Below are 20,342 nucleotides of genomic sequence, written 5' to 3' on the forward strand. Positions count from 1 at the left end.
GGTTTCAGTAGATGCCATTTAAACTAGCTCTATTTATGTCAACTACTTTCTTTTGACAAGTGCTAAAATTGGGGGACTTTGAACACTTATTGTACTTCCTCTCTACCTCACACAGACGTCCTCATTCAGTCACTCTTGACAGTGGACCAATACATAAAACAAAGGCTTATGCAAAGCAAGAGTTTATTGTTACACAATCTCAAAAAAATATTAAATAAGACACTATAAGACACTTCATAACATAAAAAAATAAAAAAAATAAAAAATAAAAACAAACTATAGAGAAGAAAATAAACAAATACATATTTCTGCAACCTTGTGTTGACTCTTCATCATCTGTGTCCACAGAAGCGTCAGCAGCAGTTTTGGAGAGTTCGACAGAACCGGAGGAAGACAGCGTGCAGTTCAGTAAACTGTCCTATCTCGGCTGCACCTGGGTGAAGGCCCCTCGTAACGAGTCGGAGGCCCAGAAAGCCATGGCCACCCTGCGGGCAGAGAGCGCCATCCCCATCCCTGTCACCCTCCATGTGCCCAACGGTCCAGACGGTTGTGTCCGGTCAGTCTTTTGCCAAAAATACACTGGGGTCTATAAGTCTGAGACCACTAGTGTTGTATTTTTCATTGCAAATTATATTTACCAATTTGTTTAATTTCAAATTTAAATTCCATATTAGTGAGAATGCTTTTATTTAGCTTCTGTTTTTTTTATTTGTTATTTTTTTGGATTTAGTACTTTTTTTAAAAAAAAATTAAGTTTATATTTAAAATGTTCTATGTATATTTATTTCAGATTTATTTTGCATATGTTTGTTTTACAAATAATATTCTAAAACTATGTTTAGTCTTAGATTTTCGAATTTTGTAATTTAATTTATTTTTTATATTATTTTCTATTATATAAAATTACGTTTATATCTTTAAATATTTTGTTTATTTATTTCAGATTTATTTACCATTTTTAAATGTAATAAATGTATTTGTATTACACGTTGTATTCTAAAACTGTTTCAAATTTAGTAATTTATATTATATTATAAATAATTTTTAAGGGTCTTAAAAAAACAGAATAAAAAAACTACTTTATTAATAAATCATTTAATAACATCAATAATCATTCCTCAAAAAATCTTCTTGACTTAATTTAATCATACAAATTCAAATTTATTAAAATATATTACTAATTTAATGTCTATTATTAATTTACTCAATTTTTTTTGTAACATTTTTTAATTTCACTATTTTTGCCCAATTTATTTAGCATTTTTCTAATGTAATAATATTAATTTTCAAAGCAACTGATATTCCTGAACTTGTATTTTTATTTTTATTTTCAGATTTATGTTCGTTTTTGAATCCTAGATTTTCAGAGGGTTCTCAGACTTAACCTACACCTCGCAACCAGTCCTAATGTATTTATTTCCATGTGTTACTCCTGCGGCTTCATAAAAGCTTTAAGACTGAGCACATTTAGCTTTCCTGCTCCGAGACAAACCACATTCAACATTGGGGGTATAAATGTGAGCTCTTGTGATCTTCACGGTGTGTGTTTGTCTGTCAAGAGCTAACACAGCTGTCACCCGAGCTGCTTTTAGCTCCTGCTTTCAGGTTCGTACATGTGATGTTGCACTTCTGTTTTCACACCCTGTGTGGGTTTTTTTTCTTCATCTCAGTAACTGTGGCATAACCTCAGGTTTAACATCTCACTGTTTCTCCTCCGTAAACCTCAAACCATGTCTAAAGTTAGTGAACTTTGATGCACATGACATGTGCCGCTGAATTCTGGTGACACCAAACAACCTTTTTGCAGCTTAACGAGTCAGCTCTTCACATTATGATCGCACTATTAAAATTTGACCTGTTTTGTTGCCTCAAATTGGTTTGCAGGTTTTTTTTGTGTGTGTGTGTTTTTCATAGCAATCAGTTGGGACTAAAGTTGATGTATATTGTAAATGATGTCAGATTATGTGAAATGGAATGCTTTAGATTTAGTTATGTTTCTGTTTTTATGTTTTTTATGGCTCTAGGATTGTCGACCAGGCCACTGGAACAGAAATTGCATCTTTTCCCATCTACAAGGTGTTGTTTTGTGCCCGAGGATGCGAGGGATCTATTGAGAGCGACTGCTTTTCCTTCACCGAGAGCTACCGCAGCGCGGAGGACTTTCAGATCCACGTCTTCTCCTGCCATATCAAAGAGGCCGTGAGTTGCTTTTGCTCATAAGTGTTCATTGAGTGAACTCTAAGCTCAACCTCTTTTCTTTCTATAGGTTAGTCGCATCCTCTATAGCTTCTCAACCGCCTTCAAGCGTTCGTCAAAAGCTGCCACAGAAATGCAAGACCCGCCGTTGCCACTTTCCCAGGATAGCGATGTTTTCACCTTCACCGTTTCTCTAGAAGTGAGAGAAGATGATGGCAAAGGAAACTTCAGGTCTGTTTGAGAGAGGTGTTAGTTTTTACCGTTGCTATTTACAGAGCGAGGTGAACTGTTGCTTCATTTGGTTTCTATTGTGGGCAACCCGAATATCAGTCAGTGCAATCGTGCCTTTCTTACTTTTTTCCCTCTCTCTTCTTATAGTCCAGTTCCCAAAGACAGGGATAAATATTACTTCAAGCTGCGGCAGGGTGTACAGAAAAAAGTGGTGGTCACTGTCCAGCAGATGAACAATAAGGAGCTGGTAATAGAGAGGTGGGTTCTGGGACACGGTCGGCATAGTTCATGTTAGAATTTCAGATATTAGGCCATTTTATGGAACCATAGTTTGCCTTTTAATGACTGGCATGGCAAAGTCAAAAGTTTTTTTTTTTTTTTTTTTTTTGGTAATGGTTTGACAGTAGGCTTTTGTTCTTGTAACAGCCGGGAACCACGATTGGCTGCTTGCTATTGCTAGTAAAAAGCAGACAATATTAGCAGACATTCTGGTTCTAGACATTAATATATAATATTTACTTCATGCGTATACATTTATATAAAAGGATATGATTATTTAAAAAGGAGACCAAAATTTGTTTACATGCTTATTATATAATAATCTATTGTAATACAATTGTTTATAACCTTGTTTAAAGCAGTTCATGCATACAAGTAATATTATTTGTATAAACAAACTTTAAAAGCACAAACACACATACATAGAGTATGTTATTATACGTGTATTATATATTGAAATATATATATATATATGTATGTATGTAGTGTTTATTTATATACATGATACATGAACTAGATCAGCTTATATATGTATGTATGTATATGTATGTGTGTGTGTGTGTGTGTGTGTGTGTGTGTGTGTGTGTGTGTTATATATATATATATATATATATATGTATATATATATATATATATATATTTCATGGTAAATTAAATTGAATGACACTGAATCACTCACCTTCGACATTAACACTGATTTTTTTTATGGTTTATACAAGGTTGATATATACTATTTATATTTATATGTGTGTAATAGAAAGGTGTAATTGTGATTCCTTGTGCAACCACTTGATGGCGCTCTAGTCACAGCACAAACACTTTGTGAGCTGCACTATGAAAATAAACCCTTCGCAAATGTTGCCATGCTCTTAACCTTCAGTCACAACTAATGCTGTTATTTCATGTAGCACATTACAGAAGCTCTGAATTACTCTCTGAAAATATTATGTAATTAGCAGCTACTTTTATTTATCTTCCTCACCATCGAAACCATATATTTTCCAGGTGCTTTGGGATGCTGCTCAGTCCTGGTCAGAAAGTTCGAAACAGCGACATGCACCTCCTTGATTTGGTGAGACACATTTCTGCCACATTTCCCAGCATTCTCGGGATATGACTGCTAGTGGTTTAGCACTTATTGCTGAACCTCAGGCTCAATATTATGTGTTAATTTCTTATATCCTGACTCATTTTAATTACCACTCTGTTGCCAGTTTTAGAAACACTTAATGGAAATATAGGCTTTTTTATTATTCATTAAAAATGTCGTTTAACGTTGGCCCTTGAGCAAATTAAGTTATGGCGGTTTGCACATCAAGACCAAAAACAATAAGCAGTTCAGTCAAGCGTAATTGGGTTCATGGGGATTGTTGAATCAAACAGCGTTCAAGGTGTAGTGTCGTACTTTTCTCCATGTTACCATCTGGACAGTTTAGACAAATGTCATCATTTGATGCTTTGCCCTGTGTGTGTGTGTTTTTTTTAATGATACATGTTAATGCAATTAACCTCAAACTTGCTGCAATATTCTGTAAAAACTTACTGCATTTCATTTTGATGCATTCAGTTCCTCTTCTAGAGAAACACATCACAGTTAAATAAAGATGTCTTATTAATGCTGTAGCAGGTGGTTGTCATGATATTTAATGAGATTCTGCCATGCAAAGACTGCAAATGACTTTGCTTTTAATAAAAGTCCCATATGGGTTTGATTTATAGATATCTAATTAGCCATTAAAAGGGTCTTTCTCCATAATTTCCTCCAACTACTCTTTAGAAATCACTCCCATATGAATAAAACGCATGTCAGATTAGATAAATGAATTTGATACGACAAATTTTAATGAAACTCAGATTTTATCCAGAAACTCTAGTCATTATATAAGTGATGAAAACTTCTTTTGTGGTTGTGTTTGAAGAGTCTATGGGCAGAAGTGCTGATGGGAAGGCGTATGTGATCACTGGCACCTGGAATCCAAACACTCCGGCTTTCCAGCCACTGAACGAGGACACACCGAAAGGTAAGAGCTAATACACAGTTCTCTAGTGTCTCTAGTGCTTTCATTGCACATCATGCTGTGACCAAGTTTGCAGGTTTTACAGAAATGCACACTTTTTCTGCCATCTTTTTTTTCTTTTCTCACGTTGCCTTTCAGTTTTCACTGCTTCAGCCATGTTGAGCTCTTGATCTATTACATGTTGATCTATTACAGCGGCTTTTCTTGTCATGGTCAGAATGTGTCACATCTTTTACTGACAGCAGTGCATTTTTATTTGCCTTTCATCTCAATTTGGCCTGAACTAGAACTTGACTTATAAGGGATTTATTAATGGATCGTTAATACCAATATATAGGTAATATAAAAATAAGATATTAAATTTTAATTAAAATGAGTGAAAAGTTGTAGCATGCACGGCATATGTATGTATGTGTTTCATTAAATTTTTTTATTAATACCACTTTATAATTATAAAAAATATCTAAACTCATTAATATTTCATTGACAAGGTTGTCTGTAATACTGATGACAAGAAAACCCAAAACAGGATATAATTACATTTTATGTTAATATATTTAAAATGTATGCTTTTATAAAAATAAATTTCATTATTTTTATAATGAAAACTGCTTAAAGGAAAACACTGATTTAAAAAATGAGGTATAATTTAATTGTATATGAATATTTTTAAAATATATGCTTTTATAAAAATACATTACATTTATATTAATTTAAAAAACATTATTTTAGAAAATAAATACTTCTATAAAAAATATCAAAACTCACTTAATATCTCACTATATATAAGGTTGGATTGTTAAGGGTGGAAAATTGGATATAATTAAATTTTATATTAATGTATTCTATAAAAGCATATATTTTAAATATATTTCATTTTTTCTTTTCACTAGTAAAATTATTTTAATATAATATAAAAATGTTGTTATAGTAAATAAATACATAAACTTTATAATTATAAAAAAATATCAAAACTCGCTTAATATTTAATTGATAAGGTTGTCTGTTATGGAGGGCCAAATTACTCAAAATTAAATAATTAAATGTTGAGAAAAAAAAAAAAAAAAAAAAAAAAAAAAAAAAAAAAAAAAATATATATATATATATATATATATATATATATATATATATATATATATATATATATAATTATATATATATATATATGAATCGTTAAATGCATAATTAAATATTGAAACACATAAATTAATACATAAACAGAAATAATTGAATAAATAAAAAAAACAAATAAATGAAGACATGAATAAATAAATATCTGTATATTTATTTCGGCATTTATGCATTCATTTATGTATTTAATTATTTCATTATGTATTTCACAATTTATTTATATATGTCAACATTTAACTGATGATAAGAAAACACTGATTAAAATATCATTTAATTTTATATTAATATATTTAAAATATGCTTTTATAGAAATACATGTCATTATTTTTATAATGAAAACTGATGACAAGAAAACCTGATTTAAAGAAAATTGAGATACTTAAATTTTATGAATATATTTCAAATATAAATTTCATTTTAGCACTAATAAATTAATTTTAATATAATAGAAAAATGTTAATATAGTAAATAAATGCATACACTTTATAATGAGAAGAAATATCAAATCTCACTTAATATTTCATTGAGAAGGCTATCTGTAAAATAAGGCTATCTGTATGGTGACAAGAAAACACTGATTAAAAAAAAAATAGGAAGTCTTGGTGGTCCAGATTGGGACAGGAAGCACTAATGGCCACTTTATTTAATGACTCAAAATACTAGAGTACCAGTAATCCTAATCATACTGTGTGTATTGTTGATTTGGTACGAGGCCAGACTGGAAGCATCCCATAACTGCAGCTTTAATGTTCAGTTGTGAAATTATATGGAGTTTACTTTGAAATTGAATTCCAGTCTGGTAAATTCAGATTACCACCTCAGGTTTAAATAGTGTTTAATTCAGAGTTTTTCATTTCAAGTCTACACTTTATTATACTCACAGTAAAACAGTTCACAGACCTCAGGATGGTTTTGTGTCTGTTTGTAAGTCTCGGTAGGGCCCACCACAGATCTTCTATTATTTACCTCCCCATCTTTTCTGACCTGACTCTATCGTAATTGGAATCTATTTTCAGCAATTCCCTCATAAATCTTGTAACTGTTGCCGTCTTTGTTTCCTGTTAATTGAAATAATACAACCCCCTTAGTGTGAAACGGACTAGTTTTCACTCTTCGTGATTTGTTTCTCTCAGCGGTCTGCTTTTTAAAATAATTATAGGGCTCACCTGAGAGAAAATATCATGAGATCAGTTCCCAGAATGCTGTATTTTACCACTATTGACTGGAGAGAAATAATCAAAGCTGACTGGTCTCTTAGTTTCAATGTTAACATCATGAAACATGCATGAATTTTTTAAACCGTTGCATTTGACGTATGTGAAAAGAGAATGCAATGGGAAATAATGTGGGCGGGGCTTGGTTTGAATTTGGTTTGTGTTGTTACTGGTTAATATTTTCTCCACACACATTGAGGCAGGATGTCATATTTGTCTTTAACTGTGAGTTTACTTCTCCTCCAGACAAGCATGTATACATGACTGTGGCAGTGGACCTGGTTGTGACCGAGGTTGTAGTACATGTTCGGTTCCTCTTGGAGGCACTAGTGCGGGTCTATCCGGCTAACGAGAGGTTCTGGTATTTTAGCCGGAAGGCCTTCTCGGAAACGTTTTACCTCAAGCTCAAACAGGTACGTTAAAAAAATGATTTATTATTGATTAGTATTTATTATAATTATTTTTTTTTTCACAGAACAATTAAATACATTTAAAGGGTTAGTTCACCCCAAAATGAAAACTCGGTCATTAGTTACTTACCCTCATGTCGTTCCAAAACCGGAAGGCCTTCGTTAATCTGCAGAACACAAATTAAGATATTTTTGATGAAATCTGAGAGCTCTCTGACCCTAGTTATACACCTTTTATTTCAATATATTGTTCATTTTATTTATTTCTATCACCTTTAGTTGACATGAAAGTAATGTGACTGTGCCAAAATTCAAAAATCATTATGCCTACAAACTCATATTTTTAATATGACCTGGAAACATTTTTGACAGGCTAGAGATTCTCTCATTTCTTGCAAAGCCTGTGAACTTTTTATGAACAGCGATGTATCAGCTGTACGGATTGGAGAACAAACCTTGAGGAAGGAAGTGAGCTTTTGTGAAGGGTGAATAGGAGCAGTAACTCCTGGAAGCTGTGAAGCGGCAAATGGAGGCTTTGTATAATTCGTAGCTTAATAAGAGGCCCGGCGCTCATTATCATGCTCAAGTAATTAGAGCTTGCTGCCTGCATCTCTGCCTGATTGCCTCCGTAGTTATCTTATCGCAGAGAGAAAGAATGCCTGGGCTGTAGTTAAAAGCTAATTAAAAGATAATATTATGGCGTTAGCGATAGACCCAGCCCTTTCTGCACGTTATTTTATTATTTCGTATTTGTTTACGCTGCTCATTAGGTGCGAGGAATTAGCGTGTAATTATTCTGGCTGTAAACATCAAAACTGCGCCTTAAATACAGTTCAACTCTTCGACTAAAAATTAAAAAGTCGGACTACATAAGAGCCACATTGCACGAGGGAAGCGGCGTCAATAGGAATGTTTGTGAGAGTTACTGGAAGCGCAGTGGTACAGGTGTGATCTCTGCCAACCGCATCAAAGAGCTCGTTTTCTATCATCACTTGTTTTCATTTCCTCCCGTGCGTGTAATTATGTATTTGTCATTTCCCCTGAAGCGTTGCCAAAGTTAAACCAAACTTTAATTATATTCTCTAGATCCACACACTTAGAACATCACATAAAAATTTAAATTCTTTTATTTAATCACCCTGTTGTGTTTTTGACCAATATGACCTTTATAATATTTTTTTATTTACATAATTGTTGTTCTATACATAATTATTTATATTTAAGCATTGTATTTATTGGATATATAGTAATGCATATAAATATTCTATACGCATCATATCTTTATTAATAAATTTATTTGTATTAAGTTAATGACATCACATTCATACATTACTAAAAGTAAAAAAATTATTTATGTAATATTTGTTGTGTGTATAAATGTATCAGATATAATATTTATGTAATATTTAAATTGTTTCTGTAATTATATTAATGTAATATTTATTATGTCTATAAATTATTCATTAATTTTTCAAATCTGACACATTACTCAGAAAATATAAATATTGAGTAATTGTATAGTAATGCATATAAATGTTTACATATACAATATTTATTAATTTACGTTTTGTATACATTTTGTGTATTAATTTCTATAACACATGAAATATAAAATATTGAATGAATGAATATCACATTTTTATTTATATATTTTAATATTTACATCATAATTTTATTTATGAACTAATAATTATTTATAAATGAAATGATCAATTAATTACTTAAATCTGTGCTCACACACATTTATAACACATTACATTTATAAAATATAAGTATTTATCTAAATATGATTTCTATTAGGGATGTCCATTTCGGTTATTTTTTCCTAACCGACAGCCAACGCTCATCGCCAACGTTGTCCCAAACCTGTATTAATTTCTTTCTTGTGCTGAACACAAAAGAAGATATTTTGAAGAATGTGGGTAACCAAACAGTTGCTGGTCCTCACTGAATTTGATAGAAGCAAAAAATACTCTGGAAGTCACTGTGGACCAGCAACTGTTTGGTTTTCCACGTTCCTCAAAATAACATTTATGTTCAGAAGAAGAAAGAAACTCATTCAGGTGTAAAACAACTTTTGAGTGAGTAAATGGTGGTATAAAAATAAAACACTATGACAGAATTGACAGATAGCTGACAGAATTTTATATTTTTTGGACTATTCCTTTAACGTTAATAAAACAACAAAACACAGAGAAAAATCATTCAGTGCTCTTGACTGAAGAAATTTAATACAGTTGCTTGACGTGATATTTCTAAAAGAAACCGTGATATGATATTTGCCCCATATCGCCCACCCCTAGTCAAACATATGGAAAACAACACACTGTAGTAAAATCTGTGCCGTTAAGTGTTATCACTGTACCGCCGTGATGTTACGCAAAACATTTTGTTTTACGTGGATATTGAAACGCAAGTGAAGTACATACCGTATTTTTCTGACTATAAGTCGCACCTAAGTATAAGTCGCATCAGTCCAAAAATACGTCATGACGAGGAAAAAAACATATATGAGTCGCACTGGACTATAAGTCCATTTATTTAGAACCAAGAACCAAGAGAAAACATTACCATCTACAGCCGCGAGAGGGCGCTGTATGCTGCTCAGTGCTCCTGTAACCTACCAGATCAGCTGCATATTTTACCATATTTTACAGTTTGTAATCTGCAGAATAGGATTTTCTTTTTGGGGGCATTTTGTTTGCATTCAGTCTTTCTCAGTTGTCTTTAAATTAATATTTCAGTTAACAGTTTTCAGTTGTTTTCAGTTAATGTTTTCAGGGGTACGCTACAGGAGCACTGAGCAGCATAGAGTGCCCTCTCGCGGCTGTAGATGGTAATGTTTTCTCTTGGTTCATGTCAAATTAATTTTGATAAATAAGTCGCACCTGACTATAAGTCCCAGGACCAGCCAAACTATGAAAAAAAGTGCGACTTATAGTCCGGAAAATACAGTAAATAATAATTTGGCATTCAAAGACATTGCGAATACGGAAACATTTGATTTTGTGGCAAATGACAGACCCAACGTTGGTTTCAGTTTCGTTTTAGCCTAAATAAATTTGTTTTGGCTTGTCGTTTATAAGTTGCTTTAACTTTTTAAAGACCTGTTTTTAATTTTTGTGCTTTTATAAATACTGTTAATTGAAAGGATTTGTTGTGGAGTGAGGGGAACTAAAATAGCCTAGCTATGTTTACAGTTTATTATAATGTTTGTAAATATTTCGCCTCGGCCAAAATAACAAAATCTGAATTAAAAAACGCAACTTTACTTACTACACACTACCTCTAAAAAAGAAAATAAATAAATAAATGACTTTTTAAACCGTTTAACTGATTGTATTAATCGGTCAAAATTTTTAACAGTCGGATAATGGTGAACCGGTTAAAATGAACATCCCTAATTTCTATAATTAGATGTATATATTTGTACAAATGTTTATAGTGCTTTAATGTCTTTCTTTCCACTATTTAGTTTCATTGTATTGAAAAGAGTGCATTCTACGATTATTCCATAGATAGATAGATTGATAGACAGATATGTTGTAATGCATCTCTGTGTCTTTGTTTACAGTGTGTTTGCTCTATATGTTTGCAGGGCACAGGGAAGGGCAGCCAGGGAGATGCCATGTATGAAGTGGTCAGCCTGCAGAAACATACAGAATGTGCAGTAGGAGCACGTGGCCGCCTGCAGTCTCCCACGGAGGAAGAGGAACCAGAGGAAGGTACCTCACCATCTAGTTTATCAGAGTGCTTTTCTGTGTTTTATGTTTGTTGTTTTTTTTAGGTGAACTGCTTTAAAGAAACTATATTCTACACTTTTGTAGTTTGCTATTTTTTGCCACTAAAGTCCACTTTTAATGTTACTCAAGGTTTTGTGCACCAAAAATCAGGGTCTTTTTGAACATTTTTCACATCATCTCTAACTTTTAAGATTTAGGCTTTTTGCTGCTGTATATTTAAGGATTTATGGCTCTGTTACATTGAATAATAAATATTGCTTATATATAGAGAGAGAGAGAAGAGAGATCTATTTTATATGAAAACCTATTTTAATATAATTTATGTAAAAAATGTTTTAATATTTTATTTATATTTTTTTAAATATTTAAAATGTATTTTGTGTATTAGTATAAATTTTTATATTGATTTTTTTTTTCAAGCTTTAACAGACAACCTAACAAAATTAAAAAAAAAAAACAACAAAAATAAAAAATTTAAAAACAAACATACTAATTGACAAAAAAAAAACATAAAGAAAAAATAATTAAAAAATATTGTACACATTTACAAACAAAAAAAACAAATAAATAAAAAAAAAAAAAAACAATTCAATGCTCCTCATAGTAATAATAAAAAAAAGAAATAAATAATAAATAAATACTTAAATAATGATTCAATTCAGTGCTCTTTATAGTGGTCTTTACATAAATATAAACCCAACCACCAATTGTTAATCACGTTTAAACCAGTTTCCACAAATCTCTTTATAATGATCAGTTAAAGGGGAGAGTCTTAATCTTTTCAAAATATGTGATCATAGGTTGCCATGTCTCAAAAAATTTTTGGACCGATCCCTTCATTAAATATTTAACTTTCTCTAATTTCTAATAGATTTAGATTTATTAACCTTATATGTAATAACATATTAACATTTTTCTACAAAAATGTTTTATTATATATATTTATTTTTTATGATCGGAAAGTAAATGCTAAACCTGATAAAGTAATTTAATTTCCATGTGAGTTTGCAGACTTGCCCCACTTATCAGGAAACAGGAAAACTGAGCATCTCTGAGCTTGTTCAGATCTCATGAGTAAAGAGGGAGTGTATGTATGTATGTATGTATATGTATGTATGTACGTACATGCGGACATAAAAAGAACAGATTACCTTGCCAGCAAATCTGTAGCAGGTCCATTTGTTTTGCTGTTTTTTTTTTTTCCTTTATGTCAGTGCTAACACATCAAGTGAATGCGATCATCCGTCCATATTTTTTCCACCACCAAATTTGAACATGATCAACATTCGCTCCCCTTGCGTTTTCCCGCCTGCGGTTTGACAGCACGAATCCATCGCGAGCTTTAATTTAGTCTTGGCCGGTAGCTCTAGGTGAAGTGTTTCAGCCGTCTGTCTCTTTCACGAAGCGCAGACGGCCTGTGTTTTTGACAGGGTGCCACAAGCCTGAGATGTGAAACCCTGGCGGCTTTCAAGTGGTTATCAGCACCCATTTCAGAAGAATGGATTCCAATTTGGTTAAGTGCTATTGGCTCTCGGGCTCTGTGTGTCATCTGACCGCCTGGAACTGGCCGGGGTTTTTTTTCTTCTTCCGTTGTCTTCGGTTCTGCTCAGTTGATTTTTGCACACAACATGGAGTAATGATTACATGGGTTTGAGTAGCATCTTAAAGGACAATTCTGTGTTATTTACTCCTTAATGTCCGTGAACGATGTGATAGTTGTGTGTTTTAAATATTTACTGTATTTGCAGGGCTGATTGCTTTTCTAGGCGTCCATTCTGGCACAAATGATGTCTGAATATATGTTGAAGGTTGCCAGATTTGCCAGACATGGCGGATGTTCGCATTTTACAAAGCTTAAATACAGGAACTCCATATGTTTGCAAAACAGAGTTGGTATAAAATACGAGTCTTGTTACGTATAATAGGGGCCAGATTTCCATAGGCCAACCAATTAGTTTTTCCACATAGTCAGGTCCCATATTTGACAACGCGAATGATATAGGACTAACTGAACTTTTGTAGCTCATAAATCAGTTGAAAAATGTGTTACATAAATGTATTTTATTTAACAAGAACGAATGTATCCACAGAGTCGATACCGGCACCGTTTTTTTCTGAGCCAGGGTTATTATGGTTAACCTTAACTAAAATAAATAATCACACACACAAACACACACACATATATATATTAATTTATTTAATTACATCAATTCATCCATTTTCACATATTAATTTAATATACTAAATGTACTAAAATAGCTAAAACCGAAATGAAAATTAATGACAACTATGTAGACATATTTGAACAAAAACTAATAAAGATGACAAAAACACACAAATGACCAAAACGAACTAATACTAATACAAAATTACTTTTTATGTTCACCAATATATTGCCATGCATCTTTAAAGGTGCTATTTGTAGGATTGACACCGAGTGGTTGAACTAGGTATTGCAGTCCAAATTCAAAATATGCAAGAGGGTTTTTTTTTCACCCGGCCCCTCCTCCTCAGACTTGACGCACATGCAAGTTGCCAGATTGACGACACAAACAGGAAACTTGCGCACTTGACTGTGTTTTCCGCAAACTGGCAACCCGGAGTGCTGAAATACCATTGGGTAAACTGTCAGTGGGCGGGTTTCACAAATCAAAACGAAGTCCAAGATTCCGGGCCGGAACGCACATTTTCAAAGGAGAATAATTGACTGTAGCATTGTTTTTCAAATAAACAAGTATGTTAACTCAGCATGTTTCTTAAATATCTGCAAACATACTATGGTATTTTTATGCTTTAGCCCCTTTAATTTCTTTACCACTAAAATATTTTCCAGCAGTAACTACATTTAATAAATCAAAACTTGTCTTGAGTAGCTTCTCTGTGGACTTTCTGCGAAATTAATGAACGATTCCCTTTTATTCAGCCGTTCTCATCGAATCTCATCTTTTGGTTTGTGCAATTTGTTCCAAGCCTCGATTTCTGGGCTGTACAAGAAAGTCATTGTTGTTTTTGGAATTATTTGCCCTCGCCAGCTTTCTCCACTGTTTCTGAGATCTATCAGGGAGGCAGATGGAAAAGAAGATTCATCCGCCCACATCTGCTACCAAACCGCTGTGTCACCTTGCGACAGAGGCGCTGCTCAAGGCTCTCTCTCTCTCTCTCTCTCTCTCTCTCTCTCTCTCTCTCTCTCTCTCTGTCTCTCTCTCTCTCTCTCTCTCTCTCTCTCTCTCCCCCTATCTCTCTCCTTGTAACGTTGCCAAGTTACTTGTGCAGTAAATGTAAAAAGAAGCCCTTTTAAAGCATTTCAAAAGAAACCACTGTGATCCAGACCTCACATCGGGGATTGTAAAATGTACACCATTTGAGGCTCTCGCTGGAGGTCATGAACATTGTAAATGGGCTCAAAAGTAGTTTTCAGTTGGGTGACCCATAAATTCATTCCCTCTGTTTCTGTTCTGTTTATTATTTAAAGATCATTACTTTAAAATCTTGCTGCTTCTTGCCGTAATTACAATTACTGTCTTTTTCGGACGTACATAGTTGACTCCACCAAATGCATTGCTGTTCATTCCCTCCAAACATCTTTACGGCAGACATGTTGTGACTGCAGACCTTGAGATATGGGCTCGGAGGGCAGAGAGTCTGCTGGTCGGCTCTTAATGACCTTTGCAGACATTAAGTCCAAGACATTTTCTTTATCACCTCAAGGCGTGACAGTAATCTTGGCACTCCGCGGCCCTGACTAATGCAGGTGCGTCCGCTGTATAACTCAACTCAGTCTTATGGATGCTGCAAGGACGATTCTGGCATTTCGCCTGAACACTGTGTTTCAAAGGAGTCGTGCAGCATCCTAACATGCCCGAATGGAGTCATCCGAAGTGCTGCCCTGCAGGGAGTTGTAGGAGTGATGTTTGCCCACAACGTACATGCATTTGCAGTCAGCGACGACAGGACAGGATGTAGTTCCAGACTCAGGGCGTAGACTCTCACCGGAGGGGTATGACTTGAGCTTAAAGTGGGATCTGATTGTGTCACTTAGATCTTAATATTGATTTGTTATGTTTAAATATTGCTCCCAAAGCATGACAGCAGCTGTAGTGTGGCAGAATGCCCACTATATGGCCATAATTGATAGAGCCAGTGTTATTTTTGCAGTTGTTTTTGTTTTAATTTGCAGTTACATTCACTGTTGTTCATGGGCAAATCCATTTATTTTAATAGGAATAAACAAGGTTGGGAAAACATAGATTTCGCAACAGGTTCAAGGTGGTCAAGTGAGTTTTTTCAGGCATTTTCTTTATATTTTGCTACACTATTGACGACATTTTTTGTCTGTGAAAATCCGGGAAAGTATTGCTCTTAATAGCTGTAGTCAATGTGCCATTTTTTATTTATTTATTTATTTTATGTGGTCACATTTACAACAAAAATTCTGTGATTTTAATAGGAGTACACAAAAACATTTTTTTTGCAAAATTCATGACGACGGAAGATTTCCCCAGGCAGATTTCGCAATTGCTTCATATTGGTTTTGTGAATTTGCCATGTTGTCCAACATAAGCCCGCTTGGTTTGAAAATGACATCTGTGTAGGGCTGCACGATTATGACAAAAATCATAATTGTCGATTATTACCTTGAAACTGTAATTGCGATTATTAATTACGATTATCACAATTTACATTGAATGATGTTTATACCATTGTTTGATGCAACTGCATGCCATATTTTTATATTTTCTATAGTATTAAGCCTCAAATGTCAACTATACATTGGATTGGTTTCTTCTTTAAATTATAAAAAAGTAAAAATATGAATGGTATTATAATGCTATACCAGAACTAAAATTAAAATAATGGGAAAAACCCTTAAGATAACATGTAGAAAGAAAAAAATGCATCTTAAGCATGCAGAATAACATAAGTGGACTTTGAACGATTAATTGCCGCTTTGAACGATTACGTAATTGTGGCATCAATAATTGTAATCGCGATTAGCAATTTGATTAATTGTGCAGCCCTACATCTGTGTGAGCGGTGCTTCATACATCGCTACACTGTTAATATAATAATATTAAAATTTGACTTTTTTTTTTTTCTTTCAATATATCATGAAGATTTTGTTCAAACAATAACCTGTAGTCATTGTTCTTGTCTTTGGACAAAAATATTTGTTTAGTAATATATTTAGTAAATGGCATTTGGTATTATAATTAGGGGTCGGTCGATAGTTGTTGATGCAGATACCGATTATTACAGATCAAATAGGCCAATAACCGGCATTTTGAACCGATGTATATGTCAGGTGTAAAAATGAAAATTATCATTAAAATTAAGAGTAGCAAGGGCTCTGACAAAAACCTTCTTTAAATGCTTTTAAATAATTTTATCGGCAAATCGGTTTTGGAAATGGCCGATACCGATAACCATAAAAATGCTTAATATCGCCACCGATAATCAGTCGACCCCTAATTATAATACACTATTATAATTTATTTATGCTTTTGTTCAGTGTCCATGTTTTAGCATGTTTTTATGAAAAGAGCTTTTCACATAATGACTTTCACATTCTAACTAGCGTGTAACATTACGTTTACACATTTGCGCCATTTTGTGCAGATGTTTTCTAATCTGGTTAATCTTGTATGTATAGAATGTGTTTGTGTGAGTTCATTAACCTGCTAACAAAGCACTTTTATAGTTTACCACTTCAGCTAAATGTGATCTAAAATATTGACTATAAATGGATTATATGAAAGAGTCATTTTTTTTTTTAGATTGTGCTACATTCTTAATGCATTACTAATATTCTGTGTTGTTGTTTTTTTCTTGATATTTTTTATTTAATGATTTATCGTCATGACAGGTTTTTCACCTTTTTTTGTTTGGCAAATAGCAGCATTAACAAATATTTATCTTTGTCCCGCGCTGTACAGATAGTGACAGTGAGATCTCTAGCGGGACAGGAGACGTGTCGAAGGACTGTCCCGAGAAGATTTTGGAATCCTGGGGAGGGATCCTCAACAGATGGTGAGACTTTTGGCCCGACGTCAGAGTATGACAAGATTTGGAGTACAGTCCATATTGAACACGAATGCAAAATACCAGCTCTGTTGTGCTGCAATGACGCCGTCTGTCTTCCACCTGTCAGGCACGGAAACCTGTTGGCGCGACCCAAGGGTCTGTCTGCTCTGGTGAAGCCTGGGATCCCGGAGGCTTTACGAGCTGAAGTCTGGCAGCTCCTGTCTGACTCCCACAACGATCAGCCTCTGCTGGAGCAATACCGCATCCTCATCACCAAGGTTACCACTGGTTTTTGTTTTCGCAAAAGTCACATTCCATTCCATTTTTTGCCAACTAGCAGGCATACGTTTCACAACAATGTAGCATCCACATTTATGGGTCTTTTTCTTGTTTGTTCATTGCAGTTTAGTAAATGTACTCAACAGATGCACCAAGGGAGTTTGTGTGGTTTTAAAGTGAGGTTTAAAATAGCTTTGGACCCGCTTTGGTCTTTCAAAGCGTTTCGTGTGAGGAAAGGTAGCGGTCTGTAGAACAGAAAAACTGTGTGCGTATTCAATGGTAAAATTGATGATCTTTACTTACTAGTTTCCATTTGTCAGCGGGATGAACCTTTGTAGTAGAGCAGGCTGTTTATTTACTAAACATATTTTCTACCCATATTGATGCTTCGCTCAGATGTTCGTTTGACCTCGTGAACTCGTGGAAACGGAGTTAGTCGAATGTATTTAGCGGTGCTGAGAATGCATCTAATTGCTTATTCCAAAAGCAATGTCACAGCAAATTCAAGCGATTCCAGCGCAGCTACAGATCTACGACGGCTGATTATCTGGAATAGGACTGTGCAGTTTTTGCAAGGTACAGCTTTTTTTTTACATGTTTGAAAGGCTGTTTCTTTCATGTTGTTCTTGCGGTCAGACTGGTTCTCACGCCAAGCGTGGTCAGTGACTGGAACCTTCCCACACTGAACTAACAACTGTTGACTCAGAAACGTGGGTCAGATTGTGGTATTCAGCCCCTAATTTGGCAAGAAATTATTTCAGTGATGCACATTTCAGCTCTGATGATTGTTAATTTCCACTTTTAAAATAAACCTGATGTTTTAGAGTTTAAAAGCAATTCATCAGTCAAACACTTTATTTATTTAAGTTATTTTTAATTTATGGATATTTTATGTGATAATGAAAATTAATAAAACACTTAATATACATTGACTAACCACTTTGCACACCACTGATTTATGTTTTTAATTTATATGATTCATATTTTGAGTGAGGATATTTTATAATATTTGGTATATTTTTTGGTATATATTTGTTTTATGCATATTTTATAAATATACATGCATAAATATATGAATAAATAGAAGTTATTAAATATATTATTGCCACAGAAATATATATAGTTATATAAATTAGAATTGATCATAAATTATAAACAAGTATATGTTTATAAATAGAGCAACTGAGCATCCTGATATAGATTGTAATGATTGTTTTATGATATTATAATAATAATAATAATATTATAATATACAAGTAATGCACATTACATAATCAGGTTGTTTTTTTGAAAGTAACTAGCAAAGTAACGCATTAGTAACTTACCAAGCAGGCCAGCAGCTCTACTTACAACCCTTGGCTTTCCTTGGATTTGTTTTGACTAAAATGTACAGTAAAATACCAAATGACCTTCAGGCAGTGTAATGATGGTGACTAGAGATCAGCTGGAAGTAAGGATAATCCAGAACATCCTTGAACATCCACAATTTATTGTTTGGTCAGTGGTTGAAGACCCCTTACTCCCATAACACAACCACAGCAACACATGCAGCCCTGCACAGAAACCCCTTTGGCTTCAAGTTTTATTTTAATATCCGCTTCAACCACTTTTTTGTGTCCTGATAGAGGTATTTTTTGGTTAACTTGGGTTTCTCTTTATGTGCAAGCCAATAATCATTGCTTTAGGAGCAACTCCTGAAATACAGCAGAGTAATCAATGCCAGGCTATGAGAATGATGGTGAACGGGCGCCATAAAATACCTCAGCACTGCAAGAGAGTGTCGAATGGAGTGTGGGATGAAGTCAAAGAATGAATGAGAAAACAGAAAAGGAATAACGAGGGGAAAGACTTTGCCAGATAACGTAAATCCTCCAGTTCCTCCCACAACTGCTCTAGTCTTTCCTTGAACCGAACACCGTACTGCCTTCAGGGTTATGGGGCGCGGAGAGAGTATAATTTATTCATTAATTTAATTAAGAATAAGTATTTTCCACTGCAGGTCATGTCGATATAACAGTTGTGGTGGTATTAATAAAAATAAAAACACCATGCAGAGATCTGGCCATAATCGCTATATACGATGTCCATGTTATTAATGATTGGTTATTGTGCCATGGGTAGGTAATGCAATATTTGTTTGAGTAAATTAGCCACAGTTTCTCTATTCTTTTAAGCTGAAATAAAAAATGTCCACTCTGGCCTAGCATGTGTTTTTTTTTTTTAGGGGATTTTTTCAACAAATGCTAATATATGTGATTATTTCACAATTTTAATTAATTAATTGCATATTTTAATGAATTTAAATTTTATTCATTATTTTCGTTCAAATTAATCAATGTTTTTAGTTTGGTGTTTCCCATCAGTCATGTCCATTTAACTTGTCTAATGCTTTTTCACATCGAAACATAATCCTATTCTTTCCACCTTGTCTATAATGGTGTCTGACCATACATTTTTTTAACACTCTCTTGAGTGTGCATTGTCCTTGCTGTGGATCAATGAAAATACAACCCGTGTGGTGTTTCAGAGAGCGTGAAACTGACATTTTCGCAACCTTTCCTTCGCTGATGCATGAGGGATCTACCAAAGGTGCTATTCTCTTGAGTCAGGGCTTAAAAAGACTTTGTTCCTCCGCCCAAAAGTAGACGCTGACTGAATCTGAAAAAAAAAAAAGTTACATACAGACAAGAAATTAAGATTTTGATGACATTATTAAAAAAAAGATATATATATTAACAAAATATTAGTTATTTTGATTAGAATAAAATGCATACATTTATTTTTCAAGTTACTTTTCCCTAGTGATTTGTTCTGCATGCT

The 20,342-nt window shown here is 33.8% G+C and overlaps 1 protein-coding gene across 3 annotated transcripts in view; it reads left to right on the forward strand.

The window, feature by feature from the left end:
- rabgap1l (RAB GTPase activating protein 1-like) overlaps positions 1-20,342 on the forward strand; it is a 98,476-nt gene that overhangs the window by 10,077 nt on the left and 68,057 nt on the right. For all 3 annotated transcript variants that reach the window (XM_042749265.1, XM_042749266.1, XM_042749264.1), the window contains exons 4-13: positions 349-556; positions 2,025-2,199; positions 2,267-2,427; positions 2,575-2,685; positions 3,712-3,778; positions 4,625-4,727; positions 7,316-7,482; positions 11,078-11,204; positions 17,156-17,249; positions 17,371-17,521. In XM_042749265.1, the coding sequence (XP_042605199.1) occupies positions 349-556; positions 2,025-2,199; positions 2,267-2,427; positions 2,575-2,685; positions 3,712-3,778; positions 4,625-4,727; positions 7,316-7,482; positions 11,078-11,204; positions 17,156-17,249; positions 17,371-17,521 (1,364 nt within the window). The remainder of the gene's footprint in view (positions 1-348; positions 557-2,024; positions 2,200-2,266; positions 2,428-2,574; positions 2,686-3,711; positions 3,779-4,624; positions 4,728-7,315; positions 7,483-11,077; positions 11,205-17,155; positions 17,250-17,370; positions 17,522-20,342) is intronic.

Source organism: Cyprinus carpio, chromosome B22, assembly GCF_018340385.1.
Source record: "Cyprinus carpio isolate SPL01 chromosome B22, ASM1834038v1, whole genome shotgun sequence".
Taxonomy (NCBI): Eukaryota; Metazoa; Chordata; class Actinopteri; order Cypriniformes; family Cyprinidae; genus Cyprinus; species Cyprinus carpio.